This window comes from Harpia harpyja, chromosome 10 (genome assembly GCF_026419915.1).
Source record: "Harpia harpyja isolate bHarHar1 chromosome 10, bHarHar1 primary haplotype, whole genome shotgun sequence".
NCBI classification, from domain to species: Eukaryota; Metazoa; Chordata; class Aves; order Accipitriformes; family Accipitridae; genus Harpia; species Harpia harpyja.
The window spans coordinates 31,241,645-31,267,455 of NC_068949.1; the positions used below are offsets into that span (position 1 = coordinate 31,241,645).

Consider the following 25,811-nt stretch of genomic DNA (forward strand, 5'->3'; position numbering starts at 1 on the left):
TGCGGTCCTCATCCACGCTGTGGTTATGGGTCATCCCATCACCGACAGCATCCGACAAGTCTACAGACATCAGGAAAAAGGTGTCCGGGAAATTTTCTCAGGGCTGCCCAGCAGTGGCCGGACTCCCAGCCCTGTGACACCCCTGGGCAGGTCCGAACCCCCCCAGCAGCAAACACTGCCACCAAACCCTCTCTCCGCCCCAGCTCCCCACCATAAATCACTGCCCTCCATTGGCCGAGGACCTTTTAAAAAGGATTTATTAGGGGGGATTTAAGCACAGGCGGCGATACGGTTTCATAAATCGAAAGGCAATAGCGCTCATCATTACCGGTTCATTCAGGGGGTGGCATCCCCGCTCTCCCCATTCCTATGGCCGTGCTAACAGCCCCCTCCCCAGCGCCGCTGCCTCCGCTGCTCCCCTTCGCCTCCCAGTCTGTGGAGACCACGAGCGTGGAAAATCCCCAGACAGGGAGTGTAAATGCTTGTTCTTTGTAAATGAAGAACATAATTAACATTAAATTAAGGTAATACAAATGAAGACAACACAGAGCCTGACAGGATGAGTGTTTGGGGAGGCAGTAGAGAGAAGTGATTCATATTTTTAATTTACTGTACAAATAGACTAGCAGGGCTGGGGGGAAAAGGGCCATCCAAGTGGAGTGGGGATTTTTTTTTTTTTTTCCCACTGTTGTTTTGCTGTGCTTTAAGCACACAATGACTATTAAAGTCAACTGCCCATATAATAGGACATCTCCTACATGACTGCTCTCCAAGAGGCAGCTTGCTGTAGCAATAAATTCTGGGAGTGCCATCTGCCGGTGCGCAACCTCCGCCGGGCACCCTCGGCTCGGCCACCCTGATGCCGGGCACCCACACCCGGACCAGCCCCGGCACCCTGCACCCACTGCAGAGACCTGCTCCTGTAGAGCATCAGCCATGGACCTGCTGGAATTCATACAGAATTAGTATTCTTTCTACAGAGTAACAAACACTTTTTTCCCCCCGCAAATATACCCTTAAATTGTTCATCATCTTTTTTTTTTTTTAAGAGATTGAGGGAGTCTGGTTGATGCCAAGGAAATATTTTAGGATTTAAAAGAAACAAATCACTGCTCTCCATCCCTCTGAAGTGCTGGGTTCCAGCTGAGTTCCCGTTACCCAGAACACAGTAAGAAAATCACCCATTTTAGTTTGGGGTTTTTTTTTTTCCCTGCAAAAAGGCGCTTGACCAGAGTCCATGTGAACTGCAGGCTCAGCTGGAGCTGGCTCTGCACTTGAAGGAGATGAGAGCTGCGGGCTCAGCCCAGGGAGATCCTGCTGCGGGATGACTTTCAGCCAGGAGCGAGCCAGGTTTACCATAGTGCAAGGATGTGCGTGGGACTGTGAAGCCTGGAAGGGGTACACCTGGTAGTTATTAGCATGAGCAGTGCCCATAGGTCCAGGGCTGGCTGGACCAGTGGTGGAGAGGGGCTGGTCCCAGCTCCTTGCTCCATCATTTGCTGTGTCCTACTCCTTTGCCGCCTTTGCCTCTCCCCTTTTATTCTCACCTCCTGAACCACCCGCATGGTGCCTGGGGGCAGCTCCAGCCCACCGCCTGAAGATTTGCCAACCCCAGATTTCAGCCAGGGCCTCTTTAATCCCTGTACTGGGCCACTGAGGACAGCAGAGGGGCTGGTGCAGGACAAACCCTCTATCCAACGGGAAGAAATCCCCCTGCTTTTGCCCCCTCCATGCTTTTACTGAGGCATGTTTGCACACAAAACTGGGACTGGGAGATGGAGGGGGTCCCATCCTGCAGTCTCAGACCCCCCCCCCCATGAGCTCTGATGTCAAGTTTTGGTGGGGGCTCGGCTGCTCGTCAGCCTAGGCTGCTCCCCATGACGTGCTGTGCCAGATGCACCACGTCCTTGCTGCTGGGCAGCCCCACAGCCAGGTCCTCCCACTCCCGAGGAGAAACTGGAGAGGGCCGATGATGGAGCCCCACACCACGCTGGCTCCTCTGCCAGCTTTGCCCTGCTTTGAACAGCCCCGAGCAGCTGGGGCCTGTGGCTGGGGGTAAATCACCCCCCAAACACTCAAACGCATCCCGGGCCCAGGCTGCAGACACAGGGAAGCTGGAAGCACGGACGAGGAAAGCGTGCACGAACCCACCTGGGCTGAAGGGAACAACAGTGCCAGCCTGACCCCGGAGGGGTTGTGCCAGGGGCTCAGCCCTCCACCATGGCACTGTGAGTTGCTTTGGGGTCCTCAGGGCTGGGGGGCGACTCTGCGGTGCAATTTTGGGTATCATCAAACGGCAAGCTGCCTTATGGGACTGCTTGGCTCCAGAGCCTCTCCTCCATTGGTAAGACGAGACAGGGACCAATCCTGCACCCATCTCCGTGCAGCAGCAGGGTGCTGCTGCAGCTCCCCTTTCTCCACACAGAAGGAGGCAGGAGCAGGGTGTTCCCCCTGCTCAGAGCATGCAGGAACCGCACCCCACTCAAAACCGGTCCCTGATGGAGCCTCTGCAGTCAGGTGAGATTTGGGGGGAGCAAAGGCACCTCCATTGAGGGGACAGGGACAGTTTGCTGTTAGGACACCTGGTGAAACCAGTGCAAGAAGGTTTCAGCCTCAGAGGCTTAGTGGGTCCCCCCCGTCATTAACAGGATCCATCCCGCAGGAGCCCATCCCTGCTGGAGCCATAGGGACCATGAGCACTAGCAGGCTGTGAATGCTCCTTGGCTTGTCCGGCCATGGCCTGGGGACACTTGCTGCCTCACCAGCCACCAGTGCTGGCACAGGGACACCAGGGTGTGTCCGGCAGGATTTCATCAGCTTCCCAGTCAGGATGTGACCACTTATCTTGAGCCAAGCACCATAAAGGAGAGTTTCCCTGTAGGACATGGAGATATCCAGTGATGGGCCATGATCACCTCCTTGAGGAGCCCATTTCAAAGTATCTAGAGAGTTCAAACTGGGGCCTTCTTTCCCATTCCAGTTTGGCTGGGGTAAGCTCAAGCCCCCCACCTGTATACCTCAATGCTGAGACTCATCCACCCTTTAGCACTGGATACATCATGAGAAGGCATTTGGAGAAAGTCAGAGTCATCCTCATTTCTGCAAACCTTAAGAGGATCAGGAGCATTTCCAGGCATCAAAGTAATTTCTCGGACTCTTCTTTGCATCTTCTCCAGTCTTTCAAGGTCTGTTTGGACACTGCTAGAGGATACAGCCTTACCCTCACCAAGCAGAACCAGTGCATTTGGAGGCCTGAATCCAGAGAGATGCTTTGGACATGGGGAAGAAGCTTTGGACATGGGGAAGCAGCTTGGAGTTCACCCAGCCATATCCTCCACAAGAAGCCTGCAGCGGAATGGCTGGGAATGCCTCCCTGGGCAGGGCAAGCAGAGGGGAAGCCCAAATCCTGCTTTTGCAAGAGTACTAGATCAGCGGCAGGCGGCAGCTTGGACTGACAGCCCCAAACAGAGATCCTGCCCCAATATCCTAAAGAAGAAGCTGATGAGAAGCTAGTGTCCCATGAGCATGCGGTTTCCTCACTCCCACCCTTCCAGGTCCCGATGGAAGGAGGCTGGACATGTTCCTTGGCACGGTACCCTCAAAAGGGTCCCCAGGAGCAAATGCACCCAAAAGACACCATAGGATTTTGCTAGTGACCTCCAGTCCTTGGAAAGAGGGGACTTCTGGCTCTGGTGATGTCTGAAGTGCTGGCAGAAAAGGTCCTGACCCCATGTTTCCCAGCTCTGCTCCATCTCACCAGCCAGCACAGAGCAGTCCTTGGCCTTAAGGCAACACCCTGGCTCCTTGGCCTCACCAGGACCCCAGGATGGGGGGCTGCTCCCGGGGGGGCTATTGCCTTCCACATGAAGGGCGGGGGGCATCTTCCAAGCCACCCTGCATGCTGGGTGGAGATAAATAAATACCAGAATAAATAAATACAAGTGGCAAAGAGGCCTGAAATGATGCTGTCGTTTGCTGGGAATGAGAGACACAAGTGTAATTTAGGTTTTGATATTATGAAAGTCTCGCTGCTCTAAAACAGCAGGGCACTCAGTGCCTCATTAATAAAGGATAAACTTGGAGTCTATTTACAATGCACTTTTTGGGGTTATTTACACTCCATTATACATATGTAATGCTGCACATATTTACCGCTCTGTTCTGCTGCCGAGAGCAGCCGAGTCGGGAGGGAGACGGAGTGGGAAGTAGCTGATGCTGTGGAGCTGTGACCCCTGCTTTGACTGATGTCCTTTAAAAGGCTCAAGATGCAGGGGAGCCCCAGGCCGGCTGCTGAGGATGGAGGGGCTGGGACCAGGCACTGGGGACCCAGTATGGCCCAGTCCTTGTCTCCAAGGGCCCAGCACCCACCCACCCCCGGAAGCACTCCAAGGCTTTGCCAAGTGATGCAGAAAGGGTGAGCTCCTCATCAACTGACCGCGAGCACCAAACATGCAAGCTGTGGGCCTGTCACAGAGTGGGCAATGGGAAAAAAGAAGGCTAAATTATTTGCAACAAAATGAATCTCGCATTGACACTAGAGGGTTTTTGTTACGCAGCCCTCCCCACTGCCTGGCTTTTACCTCTTACCAGAGCAAAATATTGTAGTTTCCCTGCAAACCATAGCTCCCCGAGCCTCTGCCGGCCAGGGAGACCCCAACCCCATGGTGTTTGTGGGAGCTGCTGTGAGGGTCCCGGGTCATGCAAGCGCCATGCCCGTGGCAGTCCCAGGAAACAGGGAAGCCCCCAACACAGCCCCCGGGATTCAGGGCAGAGACGTGGGAGAGGTCATGCTTGGAGAGCACCTCGGGGTCACAGCAATTCATGGGGTGCTGCAAAGGGATGTGGGTGCAGCCAGGACCCCTTTGTCCTCAGCAGGGTTTGGGAGGGTGCAGGGGTCCCACGGGAGCACTCTCTGCAGGGCCGGCACATGAGGCCAGGCAGCGAGGGACTTCCAGCAGGCTGTGGAGACATGGTGGCTGGATAGTCTCCCCCAGCTCTGAGCTGCCCCATGTCCCTTCTGCAACAGCCTCTGGGTTTGCATGACCAGCCTGAGGTGAGACGTAAGAGCCCAGGAGCCACCCTGACCACCCTTCCTAGGAAACATGGGGCAACTTTGATCTTTCCAGCCAGGCACAGTGGGGAGGAGGACAAGCCCCCCATCGCATGTTGCTCCTCCCCTCCCCGGGGGAGCACGCACCAGTGCCAGCACACTCCAGCTTGCTGCCATCCCAGGCTGTGCTTGCCAAATGACGGCTCTGGAGGCAATGCTCTTTATTAAACACCTCGTGTGGGCAGCTCTTGGCAAGTCCACATAGCCAGGAGCAATGTGAACCCACTTCCCCCAGGAGGTCCCCTCATCTCTGGGAAGGCATCTCCTGCAGCATGGGGGCAATGCGCAGTGGTCGGTGCAACCCTGGTGCATCATCAGGGCTCATCCTGGGCACAGGCTGCGGCATGGTGAGATGTCCTGGGACACCCAGAGCTGATCCAGTCTAAGCAAATTGGTCCCCACTTCCCTCCCCAGGCCCGAGCCTCCTCCACCACCCCTGTCCCCCCCAAGCCCACCCAGATCAGGGCAGGCTGGAGCCCGAACCCTCCAGGGAGCTGCTCTCCAAGGCCCCGTAGCCATTGAGCTTCGTCATCCCTATGAGGTGTGCCGGGATGGAGAGGAAGGAGCGGCGAGTGGCAAAGATGTGGCTGATCTCCATGAAGGTTTTGTTCTTGGTCTCAGGGACGACAAGGTAGACGTACAGGGCCACCAGCAGGCAGACACCGCAGAAAACCAGGTAGCAAAAGGCACCGGCTGACATCTGGGGACAACGAGAGAGCAGGGACGGAGAAGAAAGCCAAGCACCCCCAAGCTGGGGACAGCATGAGGCAGCGTCCCCTCCTGTCATCCCTCCCTGGACTGGCACCAGCCAGCACTGGGCTGAGCCAGGAGTATGGGCTTGACACTCCATCCTGGGGGAACAGCAGGGCCATGTCCATCCCCTCCAGACTGGTACCTGCAAGAAGGGGAAGATGAAGCCGACGGTGAAGTTGCAGAGCCAGTTGAGGGACCCCCCCACGATGTAGGCAGCTGGGCGGTGTGACTGCGTGAAGAGCTCGGCTGTCATCAGGAAGGGGATGCCGGCTGCGGAGAGAGGGGACAGAGTGAGGGTACGGAGGACAGGCTGCCTCAAGCATCCCTGGGGTCAACAGGTCCTGCCCATCTCAGTCCTGTGGCCAAAGGGATGGAGCCCAGCAAGACCCACGAGTCAAAGTTGTGGGGCTGAGGGGGCTGGAGGAGAGGGGGAGCACAGGGACATGTGGACCAGTGTCCTGCCCTTGGGATCTGTCTTGGTGGGTGGGTGATGTCCTCCTTGACATACCACAGTTGCACCTTGCTGGGTGCTGAGGCCAATTTCACAAGTTACTTGATTGGAAAGTTTCAGACCAAGTCAAAATCAAGGTGGAACATTCATCTGGATCCTCATTTTGCAATAATTTGCCTAAATGCTGATAACATTAAATCTCATATAGATCACAGGTGTAGAGAAATGTGTTCCTGGTGCTCTCCATAATGTCCTTTCCAGCCTCCCTTAATCAAAATGGTTTAGAAAATTTCCTTCTATCGATTAGGTTCCATCGACGCTGTGGCTGATTTAGGCAGGAAAGAAGAAACCAAATTTCCAAGCATCAGTATTTCCCACAGGACACAGAAATGCCATTTTCCAACTGGCTTTTCCCATGTATGGTGAAAAAAACCAGAATGACTGGAAATGATTGCCCAAGCCAACTTGGCCACTAAAAACTGGATGCAGGTTGTGGCTACTTCTCCTGGAAGGACTCGGCCTCTCCTGCCACGTGTCAGTGACGTGGCATCCCTGAGTCCCAGGACTGTCCCTTTGCTGCAGGGCAGGATCCAAGGTCCAGCGCACATCCCAGGGCACATGGAGATCTGCCAGGGGACTGTATTTGATGTGGTGACATTACCAGGGTCCCACTGCCTGGGACAGGGCTGACTGGGACCTCTTTATAAAAGATGCTCCAAGGGAAAAACAAAACCAAAAAAAGTGCTGAGAAGTGAGGGCGGAGTGGAGCCCCTGACGGACTCTTACTTACAGCTTGCCCAGAATAGAGATATATATTTTTTTGTTTTAAAACTCCTATTCATCATTGTTTGTGAACAATGAGCCATTAAAATCCTAATTAAAGATGTAATTACAGTGAATAAAGTCTGGGCTGAGGATGAATTATAGATCTGTTAACAGCTCTGCTAATACATCAACTGGATAAACCAGTCCAGGTTTCACTCCCTGCTGTTTGAGCCCGCTGTCATGCCCGTGCTCGGTTAGGGGCAGGACGGTACTCGCCAGCCGCACTGTGATGGGAGCAGGTGACACCTCCAGAGAGGTCTGGGAAAGGCTGCCAGGGATTTGTCCCTGCTTGGCCCAGGAGCAGGGAAGAGGAGGAAGAGGTTGAGCATGCCCCAGGGATGTATGGGGCTGGAAGGTCTTGTGGCGGGCTCTCGCTTGCGGGGTGCAGCATGATAAACCAGGGCCTGGCGTCTGGGAAGGGGCCAAGGCACCGGTCCTGCCACCTACCTGCAAACCCCACTGCTCCCTGCTCCCCCAGAACCCCCATTCCTGCCCCACCGCCCCCTGCTCCCCCTGCCCCAGACCCACCTGGTCCCATGCAGAAGCCAGCGATGATGCCCACCACACAGGCGACGCTGACGTAGTGCATCCAGGGCAGGGTGGTCTGCGAGGGGACACGGGGCTGGGGGATGCTGCTGGGGTGGTGGCCCTGAGCTTCGCACCCAGCGTTCCCAGGACGGGGCTTCATGCTTGCCCCTCAGCTCAGTAGTGGCTCTTGGGGATGGTGGCCATGCAGGACACATGGGGGAGATGCAGACAAGCAATGGGTGGTTTGGGGAAAAGCTGGTAAGGGTCAGCCTTGGCTAAGCTCAACAACTCGTGATGCTGACACATCCTCAGGGCTGCAGGAGCATCTCCCAGGAGCAGGCAGCAGAGGAAGGACCCTGCAGACCTCTCCACGTCCCCTGGTATTTCATAGCCACCTCCCTGGGGACCGCTATTTCTGCAGAAAAGCTACCAGAAGCAGCAGGATTTTTCTTATGTGGATTTGGGTTTTCCTTTTTGTTGTTCTTTCCTCTGAATTTTCCTTCCCTATAACTTTGAAGGGAAAACATTGCTTGGAAGAGCCGGCTCACCTCTCATTTCCATGCAGGCTCCCTCCCCTGGGGTAATATCCATCCCTTCATCACCCAGCCCTCATTAATGCACCCAGGGGTCCAGCCCCGGCCATGTCAGTGGTCCAAGGGGGTGGTGGTAGCCAGACCTTACCTGCAGCAGCAGGGAGACGGTGATACCAGCTGAGCAGATGCCCATGGCGCAGAAGCCGGTGATGATGAGGGGCCGCCTGCCCAACTTCTCGATGGTGAAGCACTGCCAAGGGAGAGCAGAGACCGACGGGGTGGGGAGGGAGCCCCGAACCAGGACGGGGGCACCCTCTGAACCCCAGATCCAGATGGAATTAGGAGGATGCTGCCAGTGGCATCTGGGGGTTGGGGGCAGCCTCAGCTCAGAGCTCCAGGGTTGGGGCCAGGGCATGGGAAGAGTGAGGACTCCAGGGTCCCGGGGTGAGTGTGCACTGAGTGGCAGCGGGGTTCCGCAGAGCCCCATTAGGGTGCAGGGTTGGGGCTGGCTGGGGTGGCCCCACAGCTGCATTCGGACCAGCACTGAGTAGAGGTGCTGGGTTGGCGTGGCAGTGGCTGGAGCAGGCAGGGTATTGACAGCAGAACAAATGCCTGTAATTTTATAACCAATCTCAGCATGTCCATCGGGGGCCATTTGTGGGGCTGCTCCTGAGCAATCTGGCTGCATGCTGGGTGGCTGCCGGGGGGCTGAGGCAGCCCCATGGCCAGGGCAGGGGAGAAGGGGAGAAGGGGACACCCTTTGGAGGGGCAGGGGGCTGACCGGGGGGCCCCACTTTGCCATTGGTTGAGCTATGGGGAGAGGGGAGCAGCCGCCCACTCAGCCTCCGTTTTCTGGGAGCAACCACCCCCCATCCATCTCTCTAATTGTCAGGGAGTGGATTTAGTGCTGGGTGACTCAGGCTGGCCCCAGGTGACACTCGCAGATGGGACGAGGGCCATAAATCTGCCTGGCCCTGTGCTAACTCTCCAGCTAAATGAGGCCTGGTTGGGGGGGCCGGGGCTGCTAGCCCAGGGCCAGGCCAGTGCTTGGCTAGGGGGGGCAGATGGAGACATGTGGCTCTGCTAACAGAGTGACAATGAAATTGGGAGCCAGAAGGAACTGCTTAGCCCCCTCCATCACCACCAACCTGCACCTTGCCTGGTGTCTCCTCCCAGCCTCCCTGCTACCCACTTACCCCCAAATTCTCCTACCCCTCCTAGATGTGACCCCACAAACAGAGCTCCTCTCATCCCATCTCCCGACCCCACTTCCCTGCCAAACCCTCTGTCCCCCAGCAAAGGGGGCACAGACAGCATTTGGGGTCCATCCAGCCCCCCCTGTTTGATGGTGCTGGGAGCTAGCAACAAGGCTTTGGCACTGAGGGGCTGCATCCATCTGTTTGTCCATTTACTCACCCCGATCAGCCCAGCAACAACTTCAATGGTGCCGGTGCCCACGGTGGTGTAGGGGATCTGGGATACAGGGATCCCAGCGTTCTCGAAGATGGTGTTGGTATAAAACCAGATCTGCCGAGGAGGGGACTTAGCGTGAGCTGGGGGAACAGAGCCATGGGGCACTTGATGAAATGAGTTGCCAGGTCTCAGCTCAGCTTCTGCAGAGCCAGGTCCCGGGGAGAGGACCCTGCAGGGCTTACGGCATCAATGCCCGAGAGCTGCATGCCAGCATTCACCACCACCACCGAGAGGGTTTGCCAGCGGACAGAGCGGTCCCGCAGTAGCTGCCAGACAGAGACCATCTCCAGAGAGGAGAGCAACCGCTGCTCCTCCTTCATCTCCTCCATCACATCCTGCACGTCAGGTGTCCCCAGGAACCGGCGCAGCGCTGTCGGAAGAGTGAGGGTCACGGGCACATGTCTCCCCATCACAGGATGGATGCTCATGCGTACGGCATAGAGCAGGGGCTCGGCTCTGCCCTGGCCTCCCTGCTCTGGACCTACCTGACCCATGGGGCTGAGCACCCATAGGAACCGAGGAGATGCCTCACACCATGGTGATGGGCACCATGGAAATGCTATGGTGCAACTGGGTGGGACAGAAGGGCTGAACCATAAGGACTACAGTGGGCTGTCAGGTCTGGGTGTGGAAGGATGCTATGAGGATGCACCTTGGTCTCAGGAGACCTTGGACCAGTGCCCAGCACCTCCCGGAGCCAGTCTCCCCCAGGTCACCCCCTCACCCTTGGTGGCCCCGCAGACGTCGTTCCTCTCTATCAGCAGGTACCGCGGGCTCTCAGGGAAGCAGTGCAGCAGCAGAAGCTGGAGGGAGGCAGGAATGACCACCACCGACAGGAAAAGGGGCCAGAACCTGTCCTGAGAGGAGTCAAAATGGGACGTGTCACAGGGAGGGCAGAGCAGGGTCCAACGTGCATGGGCTGGGGTATTGTGCTCACCTCGCCCAGCAGCTCTGGGAGGCCCAGGACCTGCGCGAAGAAAATCCCTAGGCAGATGAAGATGCTGGGCATGAGGCCCAGGAAACCCCGCAGGTTCTTGGGGGCGATTTCTCCCAGGTAGAGGGGCACCACGCTGAGACAGATACCTGGGGGCAACAGGAGGGACCGGGATGGGAGGGGAGGCAGGGAGAAGGTTGCCCAGCCAGACCCTCAGTGCATCTCCTCCCATGCCCAGCACCATCCACAATGGGGACTCCGTGGCCCTGTCTGCCCCATGGAGACCCCCACCACAGAGCCTGTGGCTGTGGGGAGTATGAAGTCTTCTCCATCCCCCTGGAAATGGGCTGCAGGGGACCAAGCTGTGAGGAAGGGGCAGTGCACAGCCCCGCAGCCCAGGGAACACCTACCTGAGTGGAGCCCCATGATGGAGCGGCCCACGATCACCATCTCAGGGGACCCCAGCTCCCGGCTGAAGCCCATGAAGCCACCGGCCAGGAGGACGAGGAGAGTACTGCGGCTCAGCGTGCCATTCCTAGCAGGGCACAAGCAGCAGGGCAGCCCCTCCAGCCCCCTCCCATCCCTCGACCACCCTGTCCCGTGCCACCCCTTACCTGCCGTACCGCTCCACCAGCACCCCCACCAGCAAGGAGCCCACGAGCCCGCCCAGGGCAAAGATGGAGACGGTCAGGGAGTAGAGGAGGGTCAGGGGGCCGGAGGCCAGCCCGTGCCCATACCGCTGGGACCACGTGGCGTTGTAGAAAGCCTTTATGTGCTGCAGGGCCAAGAGAGACACATGGGTACCAAATGTGTTGGGAGAAAGGGGAAGACAAGGGAAGAGAGGCCCCGTAGGGAAAATGCCATGGGTTTAACAGCATTGCAGGACTTGCAGTGCAGGACGTGACTGGGGATGCCTCGGATGTGCTGGTCTGGTTGCTCAGCCAGCCTTAGCACCAGAGGAGTTTAAGGACAACTTAGAGATGCCACAGGCAGAGCTGGAGCTGGAGCAAGGAGGTTGTGGGCAGCTTTCCCCAGCTCCTGCCTTCCAGGGGGCACCAGTCTGGGGGGAGTACATGAACACAGGCTCCCATGTCCCTCCCACGCCACCCCTTCCCCTGGACTGCTCTCCACGGGTGACTGCCCGAGGGAAATGGCAGCATTTTGATGTGAAGCTGCTGAGTAGCAGTCCCTCCACCCTCCCAGGGAGGGATGCAGAGCCCTTCCCCTGCTCCCAGAGAGGCTGCCCATCCCTTACCACCGCTGGCGAGTTCACCACGGCCAGGTTGTAGCCATAGAGCATGGAGGAGCCAAAGGACACCAGGAAGGTGACTGACAGCAAGGGGAAGGTGAGGTGCTGGGAGAGAGGAGGAGGGATCAGCACAGCCCTGGGCCAGCAGAGCTGGGGGCCAAGGTCACACGTGGCATGAGTTGTGTTGGGTCACTGCCCCTTTTCTAGTACAGATGTCCCTGGCCCAGAGCAAAGCCCAGAGCAAAGACCTCGATGTGACAGAGCCCTGTGCTGAGCACCGCTTCATGCCACCGCCCAGCACTCAGCCCAGCCGATCCAGCTTCCCCATGGCTGGTCTCGTGGCTGTGGCGTGAGGCTTTACCCTGGCAGTGGCCCAGCTCAGGCTGCTTGTCCCAGCTGCCTGTCCCAGGCACCCCTGCCCCGGGGCTGGGAGGGGGCAGCAGGCAGAAAGGGGCAGGCCGAGGAGGGAGAGACACCCACCCCCTCCCCTAGATGGGGGCACCCAAATGGCACTGCTGCGAGCTGCCCTGCACGTAGCTCCCTACCCGGGAGGCCCAGCACCACTGAAAGGTGCAGTTCCCCGCGGCAGGTCCCAGCCCTCCCAAAATGCCACATGAACCCACCTCCCAAACCCTCACCCCCCACCAGCACCTCTCTCACCTGCTCCGGCTGCAGGGGGGACCTCGCTGTGGGGAGCCGACGGCTGCAGAGGGACACCCTGCAGCCCCGACCCAGCCCGAGAGGGTTGAGACCAGCCCCCCCCCGGGGATCGGGGTGCCCAGCAGGACCCAAGAGGCGTTCAGGGTACCCCCCACCCTCAGGGGCACCCCTGGGTGCTGCACCCGGCTGTCTCCCCTGGAGCAGTAAGCGTCCCACGGCCCCACAGCGACAGGGCTGGTGTGGGGGGTGCGGGGTGAGCCTGCCTCCCCCGGGAGCAGCCCCGCGTCCCAGCACCCAGAGCCAGGCCCTCCCCGCAGCCGTCCCAGCACGGTAGCCGGATCCGTAGCACCCAGCAGCTCCCGGCTCACGCACAGCAAATCCCCGTTAATCCCAACAGGAATCCCGAGCCGGGAAAAGGCGGGGGGGTGTCAGGCCAGGGGCTGGGGAGGACGGGACACCGTGGGGCAGACGGGGAGCAGGGATGAGGCAGCCCCCCCCCCCCAGCCCGCAGGGAGCTCACCCCAGTGATGTCCCCGCCGGGCTGCGGGGTCCCTTTCCCGACCGTCGGGGCGAGGCTGCAGCCAGAGCGGGGGGAGAGAGGAGGAGGAGGGGGGGGGGAGGAAGGCAGCCCCGGTCCGGCAGCCTGGCTCGTCTCTCCCATTTTTAGATGCAAGAAGGAGGGGGAAAGGGAAGGGAAGGCAGGGCAGGGCAGGCAGCCTGGGTGCCCCCGGGGCTCATTGGAGGCGCCTGAGCGGCCGGAGGAGGAGTCCGGGGGCCTCCCCCCTCCCGCCGGGGGCAGGGGCAGAGGCAGGCCGGCACCTCCGGGCCGCCCAGCCCGCTGAGGGGCCATGGCCAGGCCGGGGGGCAGCGGGACCACCGACGTGATGCTCTGCCACCATTGAGAGCCCCCACATGTCCCCTCTAAACGGGGGTGGACCCGGGGACCGTAAGCAGGGCAACGTCCCCGCATCAGCCCCCGAGGCTGGGGGCGAAGGCGCAGCCCCACATCACCCAACACCCCCAGCACCCCCCTCCCACCCTGTCAGGCATGTGGGGCACATGTGCCCCATCCGCTGCCACTCGGGTAGGAGGGCTGGTAACCCACACGGCCACGGCTCAGGGCAGCTGCCTTCCCCGGACACGGAGGGGCACAGCCCCCAGCCCCAGAGAGGAGAGACTCGGCTCATGGCAGCTCAGAGGAATCCAATTTTGCTGCGGCCAGAAGCTGCCTCCCCTGCTGCTAATGAAGTGCCTTTAATTAGCAGCCTAATAGCAAGCTCTTAATTTGCCGAACAGCCAGTTGAAAGGATGGGGACCCCACTAAGCCACGGCTGGCAACAGCTCCAAGACCTTAAAAGGGACAGGCCCCGACAGGCTGGCCCCACTTCGGGAGGGGTCCCGCGGGGACGGGGCAGGGGAGCAGGGCTGCGAGAACCCCGCGGGCACGGGCACCTCTGGGCCCGCCGTACCCAACCCCAGCCTGGCTGCCTCGGGTGAGGGAGAGCCTGGGTGCCTCATCCTCCCGCGCAGGATGCTCCAGCTCCTGTCTCCTCCTCCCTCCACACAAGCCTCTGGCTCTCCCCAAAAGCACTGTGCCCTCTCCGCAGCCATGAGCCCTTCCCAGCCTGCCGGCGTTCAGCTTTTCCCAGGGCAGGCACCTGCTCAAGAGCTCCTGTGTCTTGCTCAGACTCAGTTTCTCCCTGTCTCGGTCAGGGCATCGCCTTTACCTTCGTGCAGGTGTGCTGGGTGGCTGCAGAGACCTTGGTGACAGGGCCATAGTGGGGGGAGACCTGCAGGGAGCCACAGTCCTTTGGGGGATGATCCCATTTCATTCCCAGAGCAGCAGGATGAAGATCCATTTATCAGACATGCCCACAGGTGAGATGACCCGGCAGGAGGAGGACATGCAGCCTGAGGGTACCAGCCATGCCCAAAGCACTTGCAATGATGCAGGGCAGCCCTAAACACCCCCAGGACTCACCCCAAGCCCTGTGCTAAGACAGGGCAAAGCAGCAAATGTGGAACAGGACGATAAGCCAGGCCATGCTGTGTCCCACAGCCATACTCCCACTCTGGTCATCCAGGTACATGGCTCGTCTCTGGGACCAGCACCTGGAGGGTTAAATGTGCCCAGTCCAGTGGTCTCTGCCACAGGGAGAGGAGGAAACAGCAGCAGCCATCTCTCCCCCATCCTGAGCCATCCCAGCAAGCACCCACCTAAAAACCCTCCTGGAGCTTCCCAGCCTCTCTGCACTGAAGCCCTTGCCCATCCCCAAGCCCAGTGCTCGGCCCACAGCCCTCCTCCCACCACACAGCCTGATGCCATGGACCAAGCAGGGACATCCTCAGGACACTGTGCCAAGCCGGGGGGGTGGCCACTGCCCTGATTTAGGGGATAAATCCAGGTTACTGCCACCAGTTCCCAGCAGCGGCGGGGATGCCGGGAGCAGAGGTTTAGCAGTAGATGTACAGGTGAGAAACACGTGCTGGGGGAGGAAGGGGGAGGAGGAGGAGGAAGAAAGCCTGGGGTGCCAATTAAGGGTCACCAGGGAGCTGGGTTAATTGGAGACACTCCTGTGACCTGACCCAGTGACGGTGGCACACGGTAAGACGGAGACGAGTGCTGGCAAAAAACACCCGCTGCTCTGTGCTGCAAGGGAGCTCATCTCTGCAATTTACAGACGTCCCCATTCCTCCCCTGCCTCAGTGCAAGGACTCCCTGGCTAAAACATCCCCCTTGGCTGGGAAAGTGGCTGTGAGCCCACAAACCATCCTCATCCCCTCCCACTGTCACTCCCAGGAACTGCCGTCCCACTCTTGCCTCGCTGCTGCCCATCCCCAGACACAGCGCTGGGGCTGTCCCCATCTCCAAGCCATGGGATACTCACGCCTCCTCTCAAGGCACTGCACACACAGTACCTGGGGCATGCAAAGAAACTCAGGACTGGGAGAGGCAGAGCAGCAAGAAGAGCCGGTCCCAGCATGCATCCTACACAGAGCTATGGCATTTGCCAAGGCCAGGAGGACAGAGATGCTGTTGGGAGCCCCATGCTCTCCCAAGGGCTTCCCCTGAGCTGACGGTGTGGTGCTGTGCAGGGTGCCAGCAGAGCTGAGCTGCCCATGGTGGGGGCAGAGGCAGGATCCATCCTGCCCCAAGGAGCTTGTGTGGAGGGGAAGGACAGAGCCAGCCCCACTGCAATAGCAGAGCACCTGGTGCCTCTTGCCTCCCCGCCTAGCTCCCTGGGGCCAGGCACTGGCAGCCACAAGCCAGCCATGCAGGACCCCACACCAAAGACATAAAATACTTGCAAAAAAATGGTATGAAGATTTCAGCAGGACTGGGGAATATGGCAGCAGGGAAGACCCACCAGGATAGTCTGTCCCCTTTTCCAAGATGAGGTGGAAATCCCTCGGAGAGGACATGGTCTTGGTGTTTGCCCAGCACCACCTAGTTCAAACTAGAACAAAGTCCACAAGGAAGCAATAAATGGCTCAGATAAATGTAGGCAAAAAGATGCATTGCTTAGCAGCCACTGACCCCTTTCCCTGTGCTGGAGGAGAGGAAACTCGGCAGCACAGGTGCAGCAGGCAGAGCCGCTCACAGACATCTCTGCAGCTTGAAAGGTCAGAGCAGTTTGCCAGCGCTGCCCTTTCAGAGTTGACACTGCAGAAAAAGACAGTCTGGGTGCTTCCCTGTCTCGCTGCCCCCTCGGAGGAGAAGCCTTCATTGATCTGCCTTTGTAAATGCCAGCAGGGTGCTTTGGGCATGGGACAGGGAGTTTTGGACACATCAGCTGCGTGATGTTAAGCAGGGGCTTGAGTTCCTGCAAACCACAGTGGCTACTAGAAGAAACTCAGCAGTGTCCCTACTGAAAGCACTGCTCAGGCTGCTGTCTCTGCCTTGTTGCACTGGAAAGCCCATCTGACTCCATTCTCCAGCTGCAGGAAGGCTATTTACCTGTACAGGTAAGGCCTTTTCAAGCCCAGGTTTTCATGGTCATATTCCTTATCCAGCTTCAGTGGTCCCTGGCACATCAGCCCCACAGCTCAGCAACCTCTCTGCTGGTTTGGAAATTTCTAGCTGCTCTTAGCAGCCAGGTACATGTCAGCAAAGCACTTAGGAGATGCAGCTCAGGATGGGAAGATAACACTGGTGGGAAACAAAGAGTATGTCCTGCCATAAAACAAATGTGTGTTCAAGCTCTCCTAGGGCAAAGCAAAGCAGCTGGTACTCACACACATGCACTGCTGAGAGCTTGCTTGAAGAGCATCACATCCCTGTCCATCAGATGTCCTCAGCTGTTCCCACCAAGGAAGGATCGGCCGGCAAAGGGGATAGGCTGAGACCTCAGATTTCTGCAGCCCGTTAGTGGGTTACGTTAGATTTTCATGGAATAGTTGGCAGAAGCAGGATCTAACTTTCCTCTGCTAGTCTTCTCCTCCAGCAGCGCAGGTGCTTTCCTCCTGGGACAGTGTCCTGGGCAGTGTGTGCGTTGGCTGTGAAGCAACTTGAGCACTTGGAAAAGAGAAATCTTCTGCAAGCACAGCTATACAGACAGAGCACCAGGCTCTCAAGCCTAGGAGTGGCATCTTATTTCCACCAAACATTGAATCATTTCCACACCCTCCTGGGCTCTGACAGGTCTGCCATTGCATGGGGGGAGCTCCACCGCACACGGCCTTTGAACAAATGGGGCCAGGATGCTGCCGCAGCCAGGCACAGCCCATACCCTACGGGCTGCCAGGACAGCGGGACAGCTCGCCCGCAGAAATCAATGGCAGCACTAGAGCGTGTCTCTCTGCTCAGCGCTTTTGTTTCCCCAGCCATGCTGCCTCCTCGGCTGAGAGCTCGCCATCCTAACCCTCTTCAAACCAACACAGCACCACCCAACTGCTGAATTCATCCTAAACATTTTTTGTAAGAATTACATTAATTCTAGCCTAGCAGGTCTAAACTGGCCAATTTCCCCTTTCCAAAAAGTAGCTTACTATACTCTTGAAAGTATGTATATAATATAATAAAAAAAAAAAAAAAAAGGGATTTCATTTTAAAGCTGTAGGTTGATCAAATGCTGTTAATTTGAAGCTATGGTAAACATTACTCTCCTCCTTCATTTGAAGTGGAAATAAGGCACACATTTTTAAACAGAAAGGGTAATTAACCACTGAATCTATTTAAGATAAGCTGTCTGGTGTTCATTCTTTTCCAGTGGAAATTTACAATTGAGATTACTTTTCTTTCTCAAAGACTTTCTTTAGTACTTGAGTTTTAGGTTGTGATGCCAGAATTCCTGGGAGAAGTTTTCCAGCCTGTGCCCTGCAGCACAGCACTGCCCCAGTCCTAGAAATCTGGAATAAATACTCTGATCCTTGTCTTTAGACATCAAGGAAAAGAAGGGGAAGGACTAGCTAAGGAACAGCTAGAAACAACCCACAAGGAGAACCTCCTTCTTGTAGGACTGGGTACGATGTGTGTTGTTTGGGTACACACAGGGACGTGGGACTGTGAGTATAAAAGGTAAGGGGTGTCATTTGTGTGTGCTGGCAGTCACATGTTACTTAAGTCAAGCTGCATCCTGTATTACAGACCGATCCAAAACGATGGATGAAGCCTGTCACTGCAATTCCTCGTCCAAATCTATTATCGGATGGGAGGAAAGAGCAGGGAGGGAACAAAAAAGGTTCAAGTGGTGTAAATATATACATACACACACATAAAAAACCAAAACCTTTGCCAAACAAAGCACATGGCTGCTGGGAACCCTGTCACAAGGAGAGACGGGGATTGGAAGTGATGGGAATCCTGCTCCCAGCGCTTCAGAAAAGCAGGAGCCTTTGCAATCTCCAGTCCCCCGCTGGCTCCCAAGAATGGAGCCAGCAGGGAGAGAGACGGCAGGAGCACGGGGTTTGTTTGTTTTCTGACCACCCCAGGAGTCAGGATCTTAAAACTGCAGTGGCCTTTGTTTTAAAAGGGGCTGTTAAGTAAAACGGAAAGATCCAAGGCTGCTATCCGAGGAGCATTTTTAAGAGAAAGGTATTCTGAGGGCAAGGGTGCTTGCGTTAAAATTCGGGCGAGCTGTAAGCATGACAGCATCCCCAGCAATGGAGCTGCATGGTGGTGCTGAGATATGTCAATTACTCACTCATTATTGAACAGCAGGATTCTGATTAGCTTATAAAACAAATTTGTGCTTCTCCTACCAGGATCTTGCAACAGTACCCAGAAAAACACAAAGTCTTTATAGCTTCTCCCCCACACTTTTTTAATGGGCAGGATGGCTCCAGCTCTTCTGTGTCAGTCACATCCATTCTCTGGCTTACAGGGCCGACTCATTTGCCCCAGCCAGAGGCCATCAGCTATGAATGGAGAGTTTGTTAATTAAAAAGTATGCTGTGGTTTCAGGAATAAGTGTTTTTTCTGACTGCCAGTGCAGTCTTTTATGCCGCATTCATCAGTGAGTCGCAGCTCTGAGGTGGGACTGGCTACCGCAGACTCTGTGTGTTCTGTGAAGCTGCACCTACCCAGGCCTTGGGGCAAAGCGGTCCACCTTATGGCCGCAGCACTTCCATGTGTTCATGCTGCAAACATCGTGTACAGTGCACGTGTAGCAGAAGTATGAGTCACATACATGGGGCTCAAGGAAGATACAGGCTTGATATTTTGAATGTCCTTCACCCCAAAAGGAAAACAGGAGAGATTCACAGCTTAATCTTTGTATTTGTATTTAAGTTATTTTCTGAACAGTTAAAAAAAAACAAACAAACCACACTGTTACCATGATCCTAGCTCAAGTGAACATTAGTACATTAACTACATATCACCGTAACATAATCACAAAATTCAAAGCACTCATTACTTAAGAATCCAGATAACAAATATAGCAGAGTAACAAACAGAAAACTCTGGAGAAAACATGTTCCTTCTCACCTCTCCCACCACCAACATCCACCTCAGCCTGAGCAGGCAGGAGTGATGCAGCATAGGCTGGCCTGGCAGGCATGCAGCTCTCCTAAACATAGTGATGTAAAATGACTGGGAGAAATGGGATCTGTCACACTTTGCTGAGGTCCACATTATTTTTCTGCCATGCTAAAACTGTGGCTAGGCTGAGCCCTGTAATGCCTTGCACGATAAAGACAAAGTAGCTGAAAACAAAGTTTTACGCTCAAAAGCAGCTCCAGATTTTCACACTGAATTGCCCCCAAATTCTCACAGCTAGCTCCTTGTAAAAGCCACTGCAAATAGCCCAGGACAGGCTGGCCTGCCTTCCTCCTGCACATGGAGCTTTGCTCAGACATAAACCAGTGCTTGAGTGCCAACAGATTAAAACACTTTACCTGTAAAGGCAACAAATTGTTATTCATCGTACAGGTATGAGCAGAGCTGGTCTGTGATGAAGACTGGTATTTCATGCTGATTTTCTGGCCACAGCTGCACTTGGCTCCTGCTTGAGCAGAAATCAGGGTATCTTTTAGTGTGATAGGCTGTTAAAAAAAGGGACCTATTTAGGATTTAGCTACAGTATCTAAAGGGCTTGTTGTACCTCCATGTACATCAACATCCCTCTGATTTTGACAGTATCAGCTTACCATGACTAAGGATTAAACAGTGTTGCCAACTCCCATGGAATATCCGCTGGACAACAAATGCGGAAGCCCAGCGGTCTTTGGGTACAAGCACAAAGTCACAGGAAGAGTTTTATGACAAGACAAACGACTATTTTTTCTAGCAGTGTGCCAAAGCTCACACTAGGAGAGACGCTTTGGGATTTGCCAGTAGTTTGGCTACACCTCATTTAAAAAAAAAATGGGGTGAGGGGGAAAGGAGGGGAAGCCAAATGCTCAGCCTCAGCAGGCAGCCGTTGCTCTCAACCTGCTGCTGAGGTTGTGGAGAAGGCACGCGCCCAAGGAACCTGCTGCTTCTGCAAGTCTCTGAATTAGATGTGGGGACAGAAAGACTGTGGCCCCCTCATGCCAATCAATCCGGTAGGGATTTGCCAGCAGAAGGATGGAGGGATTTCATATGGAGATCTCCTTTGGGGACAGCTGGGTCACTTGCTGTTCCCCCCTCTTTCTGGGAAGCTGCTGCTTATTGCTTCGGGAGGAACAACAGTAGGGCAAGGCTCAGCACGTCAGATGCATCATGCATGCCACTTGGAGACCATGGCATTCTTCTCTTGGCAAGTGTAGTTTAGACCATCCACTTCTCCTCATGCCCCCATGCAACCTAAAAGGGGCATCAACCGACAAGTTCAACAGTTGGAAGCCTTACTTGATTACCTCCTGATGACTTTTGATGTTCTCAGAGAAAACCTCTATTCTTCTGAGTCAACTATACAAGCTAAGAGATCTATTTTCAGCATTGTCCCCACTTCTGTGGAGATCCATCTCCATCCCCGCGCCCCCTCCTAGCTTTCAACCACTTGGGTTGTCTCCTCCTTTTCCTCTCACAATTCCCACTTCTCTAGCTAGGAAGAGCTGCTAGTATTTGTGATATATCAAACACAAATACTCCCCCACTCGAGTGGATTTAGGAATCAACAGCCACAAAAGGCAGATCTAAAATGGTGTTAAAGGAAGCTAACAAAGTTAGGCAAAGAGCCCAACCTGGAGATGTGCTTCCCATTGGAGCTGGGATGCCAAAAACCTCAGAACCAAGCCTGGAGCTCTGCTCAGACTGAGAAAGGAACATGTGGCAGGGGCAGGAAACACATACCCGGGAGTGGAGAAATGCACATGATACTCTCCAGCTTTTTCAGTGTTCAAAAAAAATTAAGAAAAAGAAAATAGGATCCTTTGGAGCAGGAGCAGGTGGCGGGTAGGTAGAGCATGGTGGTCCAAGTCAGCTTCCAGTTTAGAAACAAGTGTAAAGCATTTCAACATTTCCGATGATCATAGACTTCTCAACTTGTCACCTGAATCCTTCCATTCCAACAGCGGATATGTCTGTCCCTGAACGTTAATGGGGAGCAGAGGGGGCTGCCCCAGAGGAGACAGCCACAGAAGTTTTCTCGCTGCAAATTCCTTCATGCCATTTTCTATTTGCATATTTTAAAGCAAGCTGTATTCCTCTGAGGATGAGAAATACTTGCAGCAAAAATGTGCCCTATTGCAAAGGAGTCACAAGCAGGAGACGGTGTGGCCATAACGGATTGTCCTGCTCTGAATGTCCCACACCTCCAGTATTTTCCATCCCAGAGTCCAAGGGGAAGGCTAATGTGAGCTTCCTACTTGTGGGAGAAGTGCCGATCTCTATGAAGCAGAGGTATTTCATTTCATTTCCAAGCGATGTGCAACACTTAAAGCCCACAGACACTTCCAGCCCTTTTTTATCTCCTTTCAGCAGACATGTTCTAATTCTTTTCATTACAAACTCTGCAATTATTCCAACCTGGCTGAGGGATTATCCATCCAGTTCATGCTGAAACCTCTCTCTCACATGCACTCTTGCACACTCACACGCACACACTAAAGGTGGGGGGGGGGGGGGGGGAGTTTGAAAAAGCCACTTTCTTCTGACATTGGGAGATCTACTTACCAGATTGCTCCTCCCTGGGTGCACAATAAACACCACCAAATGTCAGGCTGTGGCAGTTTCAAGTTCAAGTTAGATCAGTTAACTTCAGTTTCCTTCTTAGCTATGAGAAATTTGTACAACTCGGGGAGTGGGGTAGGAATGCTTGCCCTTCTGCGGTTCTGTATGAAGCACCCAGACACAGTCCTTTCTTGAGGGTAAGACACCGTTTTTACCATGTGCCGAAAATGGATTTCAGCTGTTGCTCACTAACTGTACCTTAAACAGCTCTATATAGCAGAGTTCAAACTATGGTACCACTTGAAGACCCAACAGTGCTTAGAAGTTACAGAACAGCAGCATGGAGCAGCAGGGCTATGACAACCAAGGACAATCTGCAATGGTGTTGTCTCTGTGTTTGGCCAGCCAGTCTTCCAGTTCTCCCAAATTCTCTCAACTAGCAAAATAAAATGCATCCTTGTAGGTGTTGGCCACAAAGATGCAATTAAATATTAGAAAGTTCTGCAGCCTTCAGAGGCTGGAGTAACAGATAATTGTTTTCTACAATAACCTAAATGTAAAAGACAGAGGATGACCAAACTGAGGAAAATAACTATTAAATCTGCAGCCAAGGTCATATAAACACCTGCTGATATGCAACCACGCTGCAGACCTTGTAATAACTGAACTTAGAGGAACAGTGTTCAAATAACACTAAGAATAAGACTCGGAACTTCAATTCAGCAAAGTTTGGGATGTAAACTTTGATTCTCTCTGCTCCCTTGCCATTTTAGCTTTGGGACTGCAGTATGCCTGATATGTAGAGCTGCCTGAAATCCAAAACAGCCTTCCTAGACTTAAAAGTAGTGCCAAAATTAGTTGTGGATGAACTTATCATTGTGACTTGGAACTTTTATGACTCTGCAGACATAAGTCACACTGCCAGTGTTACCTGAACAGAGCTGAGTTGTTGAACTGTTTGACTCTTTTACATTAATAGTTCAAACAGAAAACAGGAGTGTCACTATGTGCTCTGAGACGCTCTTTAGAACTAATGTAGTTTCTAGGCTCAAGGAAAATACAGGGAGCTGAGTGCTCAATGCTGCTGCTCATGTGCTTCAGGAACTGTACTAGGTACTCCCCAAGCACCAGCTTTCCCTTCCTCCATAACTCCATCACCTTCTTGTCTGTCTTAGCTGTCACCAAAATGATTTAAGCCCTCTGGACTGCTCTTTGGGGACTCTTGGCCTAGCTCCTTGCAAAATTTCATTGGTGGAAAAAGCACATCCCAAGCAATTAGAAACAATGCAACTGCTTCCCCAGCAAAGTGAAGTTGATGAGAATAGCTTAAAAAAATTTCCCATCTACGAAGTTCCAAGTTTAGAAGGTGTTAACAAAGCCTGTTTAAAACCTCTCCAGCCCCCAGTCCAGAGACGAAGGATCCCAATTTCCTACTGTGGGATCGGAGCCACTCCCCACTAAGGCAGTGGGGGTTATTCAAGACCTACAGTGGAAGATCTGGGCCCAAACCTGGAATGGCCAGGGACTGACTTACACAGTCTTTTCTGATCTAAACGCAGGCCTGCTGCAATTCCTCCCAGCTCTGTAAAAAGAGCCATTTTCCCCCAGACCTCTCTGTCTAGTTCAGAGACATGCAGAATTGTCTCTCATGTCCCTCTTCTTTAGGGCTTTTTTTATCTTCTAAACAATGGCAATTTGCAAAAGGCTCAGCTAGAAAGCAAAGATCCAGCTCAGCTATCACCAAAGGGACTAATCAGCCTGTGTCCCTAAACTGCAATGCAGCATGCACTTAGGTTAGAGAAGCACACCAAAGGCTCTCCCTCCAAAGGCTTTCTAGCAAGGCCAGCCCCAGAAATACTGCAGAACTAGCCTAGAGCCACTGCTAACTGTACTGACTGTACTCATGGCCATACTTATTTTATCCATCTGCCATCACCAGGGGACTGTGCATTTGCTCATTCATGTGAGCAAAGTCTTATTGTCACGGCCAGAGTGTTTGTGTAGTGTCTCCACTCTAGGGTGGCTCGATCTTGAGAGCTCCGCAAGGTTTTTAGCAGCTCCCTCTTTCAGCACCCAGCTACAGCCTGAGGGGAGAAGGAATGGAAAGAAAGAAGCAATGTCCAGCTTTCCTCCTCACCCTAGCCTCAAACTTCCTCCAATTTACAGCATGATTTGTAAGCCATCAGCAATACACTGTCTTCAGGGAGAACAGCAGGAGGAAGATGGTACAGACAATCCCTTTGCTAGTGAAATACTGCCCCGGGCCAATGTTTTACCTGGGGCAGGGGTGGGTGGGATCTCAGCCCCAGTCCATCATGCTTGGGACTTCGGCAGAAGAGAGTTTAACTTTTCATCGACTAGCATTCCCCAGCCAAGCAGATGTTAAGGGAGACTACGATACACATCCAGCTTCCAAAGGGTTAGCATAGCAGGCAGGAGAGGAAAGAGATGGATTTGGCTTATAATAGTCAAATTTCAAGGGTCCTCTCTCCACAAAAAATAGGTCTGCAGTCAAAACAGCCAAAAGCCGCAGGGAAGTTGGGGGGGCCTGGTCTGGCTGTTCTAAGTGTTTCTGTTGCTCTTCAGAGCTGAATGCTTTTTCAAAGGCCTAGCAATGGATATTAATTTCAGTCTGAGAGTAGCAGCCTCCTCCCCACCCACCTTGCAGTGACTCTCTCAGCAGGATGCACTGTGCTATAAGTCTTCTGCTTAACAGCAAAGCAACACATTCTGGCAACATCTTAAATATATTCATAGGACATCTGTGACTGGGTTTGGAGGGGAACCAAATAGGGTAAAGGGAAGAGGAGTGAACAGGAAGAGGGGGACGAGGGAGGAAAGGGATGGCTAGGTTTAAAAATGTTAACTGTTCATGAAAGATAAAAGTTATCTTCTGATATAGCAGCACTTTAGCAGTCAGCCGCGCTGAGTAGACCCTGTCCGAGATCAACCTCATGCCAACTTTGTTCCAGAAACAAGTCTGAGAGCCTCTCTCTTCAGCAAGTATTGGTTACGTGGGTAGTTCTTTTGTCCTGGCATTGGCAGGTAATTTAAATACTGCAGCTTAAATGAGTCCTGGGAACAAAAAACAGAACAAACCAAACAAACCCCATTCGTACTAAACCTTTTAATGATTTAAAAGAACATCTGATTAACCAGAGTGTTTGAGAAAATCAAGACGGCTGATCTGACAGCTCCGGAGTATCACCATACATTTACCAATCAAACAGACAGGATACAGGATGTGCCCCATGACAGCACATTTTCACGGGAAAATGTCACTGTGGACATTTGCAGAAGCCTGTCAGCCCTTCTGCCATTTTTCTCAAGATATTAACAGTAATCATGCATGTACCCACCAAAGTGGGCAATCATGCTATCCCGCTCCACTCATATACATCAAATCCACTCTACAACTGACCCAAACATATGAAACATTATGTCCTCCCCACACTGTGCTGTCCAAGACAAAAGGGTAAGGTGACAAGCAAACCAGCCAGGCTCTGATATGAACAATTTAACACCTGCGCTATGCTAGAGAGAACAAGGGCTAGGCCCTATCAGTAAATGACTTTGCACGTTGATGCATCTCGATTAAATTTGCCTGGGCTTGTGCCTCAGTGTCTCCTCCCCTAGCCAAACTGTTCTCTTGAATCAGCTTGCTGCAGAGTGAGAAGAATGGTCACCACTTCAGAGGGAGGGAATAAAGCTGATGCTTCTTGGCAAAACCCTCCTGCCTGGTGACAACTGCCCAGGGTCA

General features: G+C 54.1%; 2 protein-coding genes across 12 annotated transcripts in view; both read right to left on the minus strand.

The window, feature by feature from the left end:
- Nucleotides 1-289: 289 nt before the first annotated feature.
- Nucleotides 290-13,521, minus strand: LOC128147359 (solute carrier family 2, facilitated glucose transporter member 5-like). 2 transcript variants are annotated; one of them, XM_052799838.1, is made up of 12 exons: nt 13,037-13,510; nt 11,863-11,961; nt 11,222-11,382; nt 11,018-11,142; nt 10,611-10,756; nt 10,398-10,530; nt 9,856-10,043; nt 9,617-9,727; nt 8,349-8,450; nt 7,668-7,743; nt 6,006-6,133; nt 290-5,810 (listed from the first exon to the last, which is right to left on the minus strand). In XM_052799838.1, the coding sequence occupies exons 1-12, from the start codon at nt 13,484-13,486 to the stop codon at nt 5,571-5,573; spliced, it is 1,959 nt and encodes a 652-aa protein (XP_052655798.1). In that variant the 5' UTR covers nt 13,487-13,510; the 3' UTR covers nt 290-5,570. The 2 variants fall into 2 exon arrangements, with proteins under 2 accessions (XP_052655798.1, XP_052655799.1); XM_052799839.1 differs by lacking the exons at nt 290-5,810; nt 6,006-6,133 and adding an exon at nt 6,971-7,550 and having other exon boundaries at nt 13,037-13,521.
- A 5,693-nt stretch (nt 13,522-19,214) lies between these two features.
- The window catches only part of BTRC (beta-transducin repeat containing E3 ubiquitin protein ligase), a 124,818-nt gene continuing 118,221 nt past the window's right edge, over nt 19,215-25,811 (minus strand). For all 10 annotated transcript variants that reach the window (XM_052798405.1, XM_052798406.1, XM_052798403.1 and 7 more), the window contains one exon: nt 19,215-25,126. The gene's annotated coding sequence lies outside the window, so the exon portion shown is untranslated. The remainder of the gene's footprint in view (nt 25,127-25,811) is intronic.

Excerpts from the sequence above, each read along its gene's own strand:
- LOC128147359 (XM_052799838.1), bottom strand. The coding sequence starts at position 13,486 with ATGCGGGGACGTTGCCCTGCTTACGGTCCCCGGGTCCACCCCCGTTTA. Across the intron at positions 11,962-13,036 it reads CCGGCGGGGACATCACTGGG|CACCTCACCTTCCCCTTGCT; the intron begins GTGAGCTCCCTG and ends CCTCTCTCCCAG. Across the intron at positions 9,728-9,855 it reads AGCTCTCGGGCATTGATGCC|ATCTGGTTTTATACCAACAC; the intron begins GTAAGCCCTGCA and ends CCTCCTCGGCAG.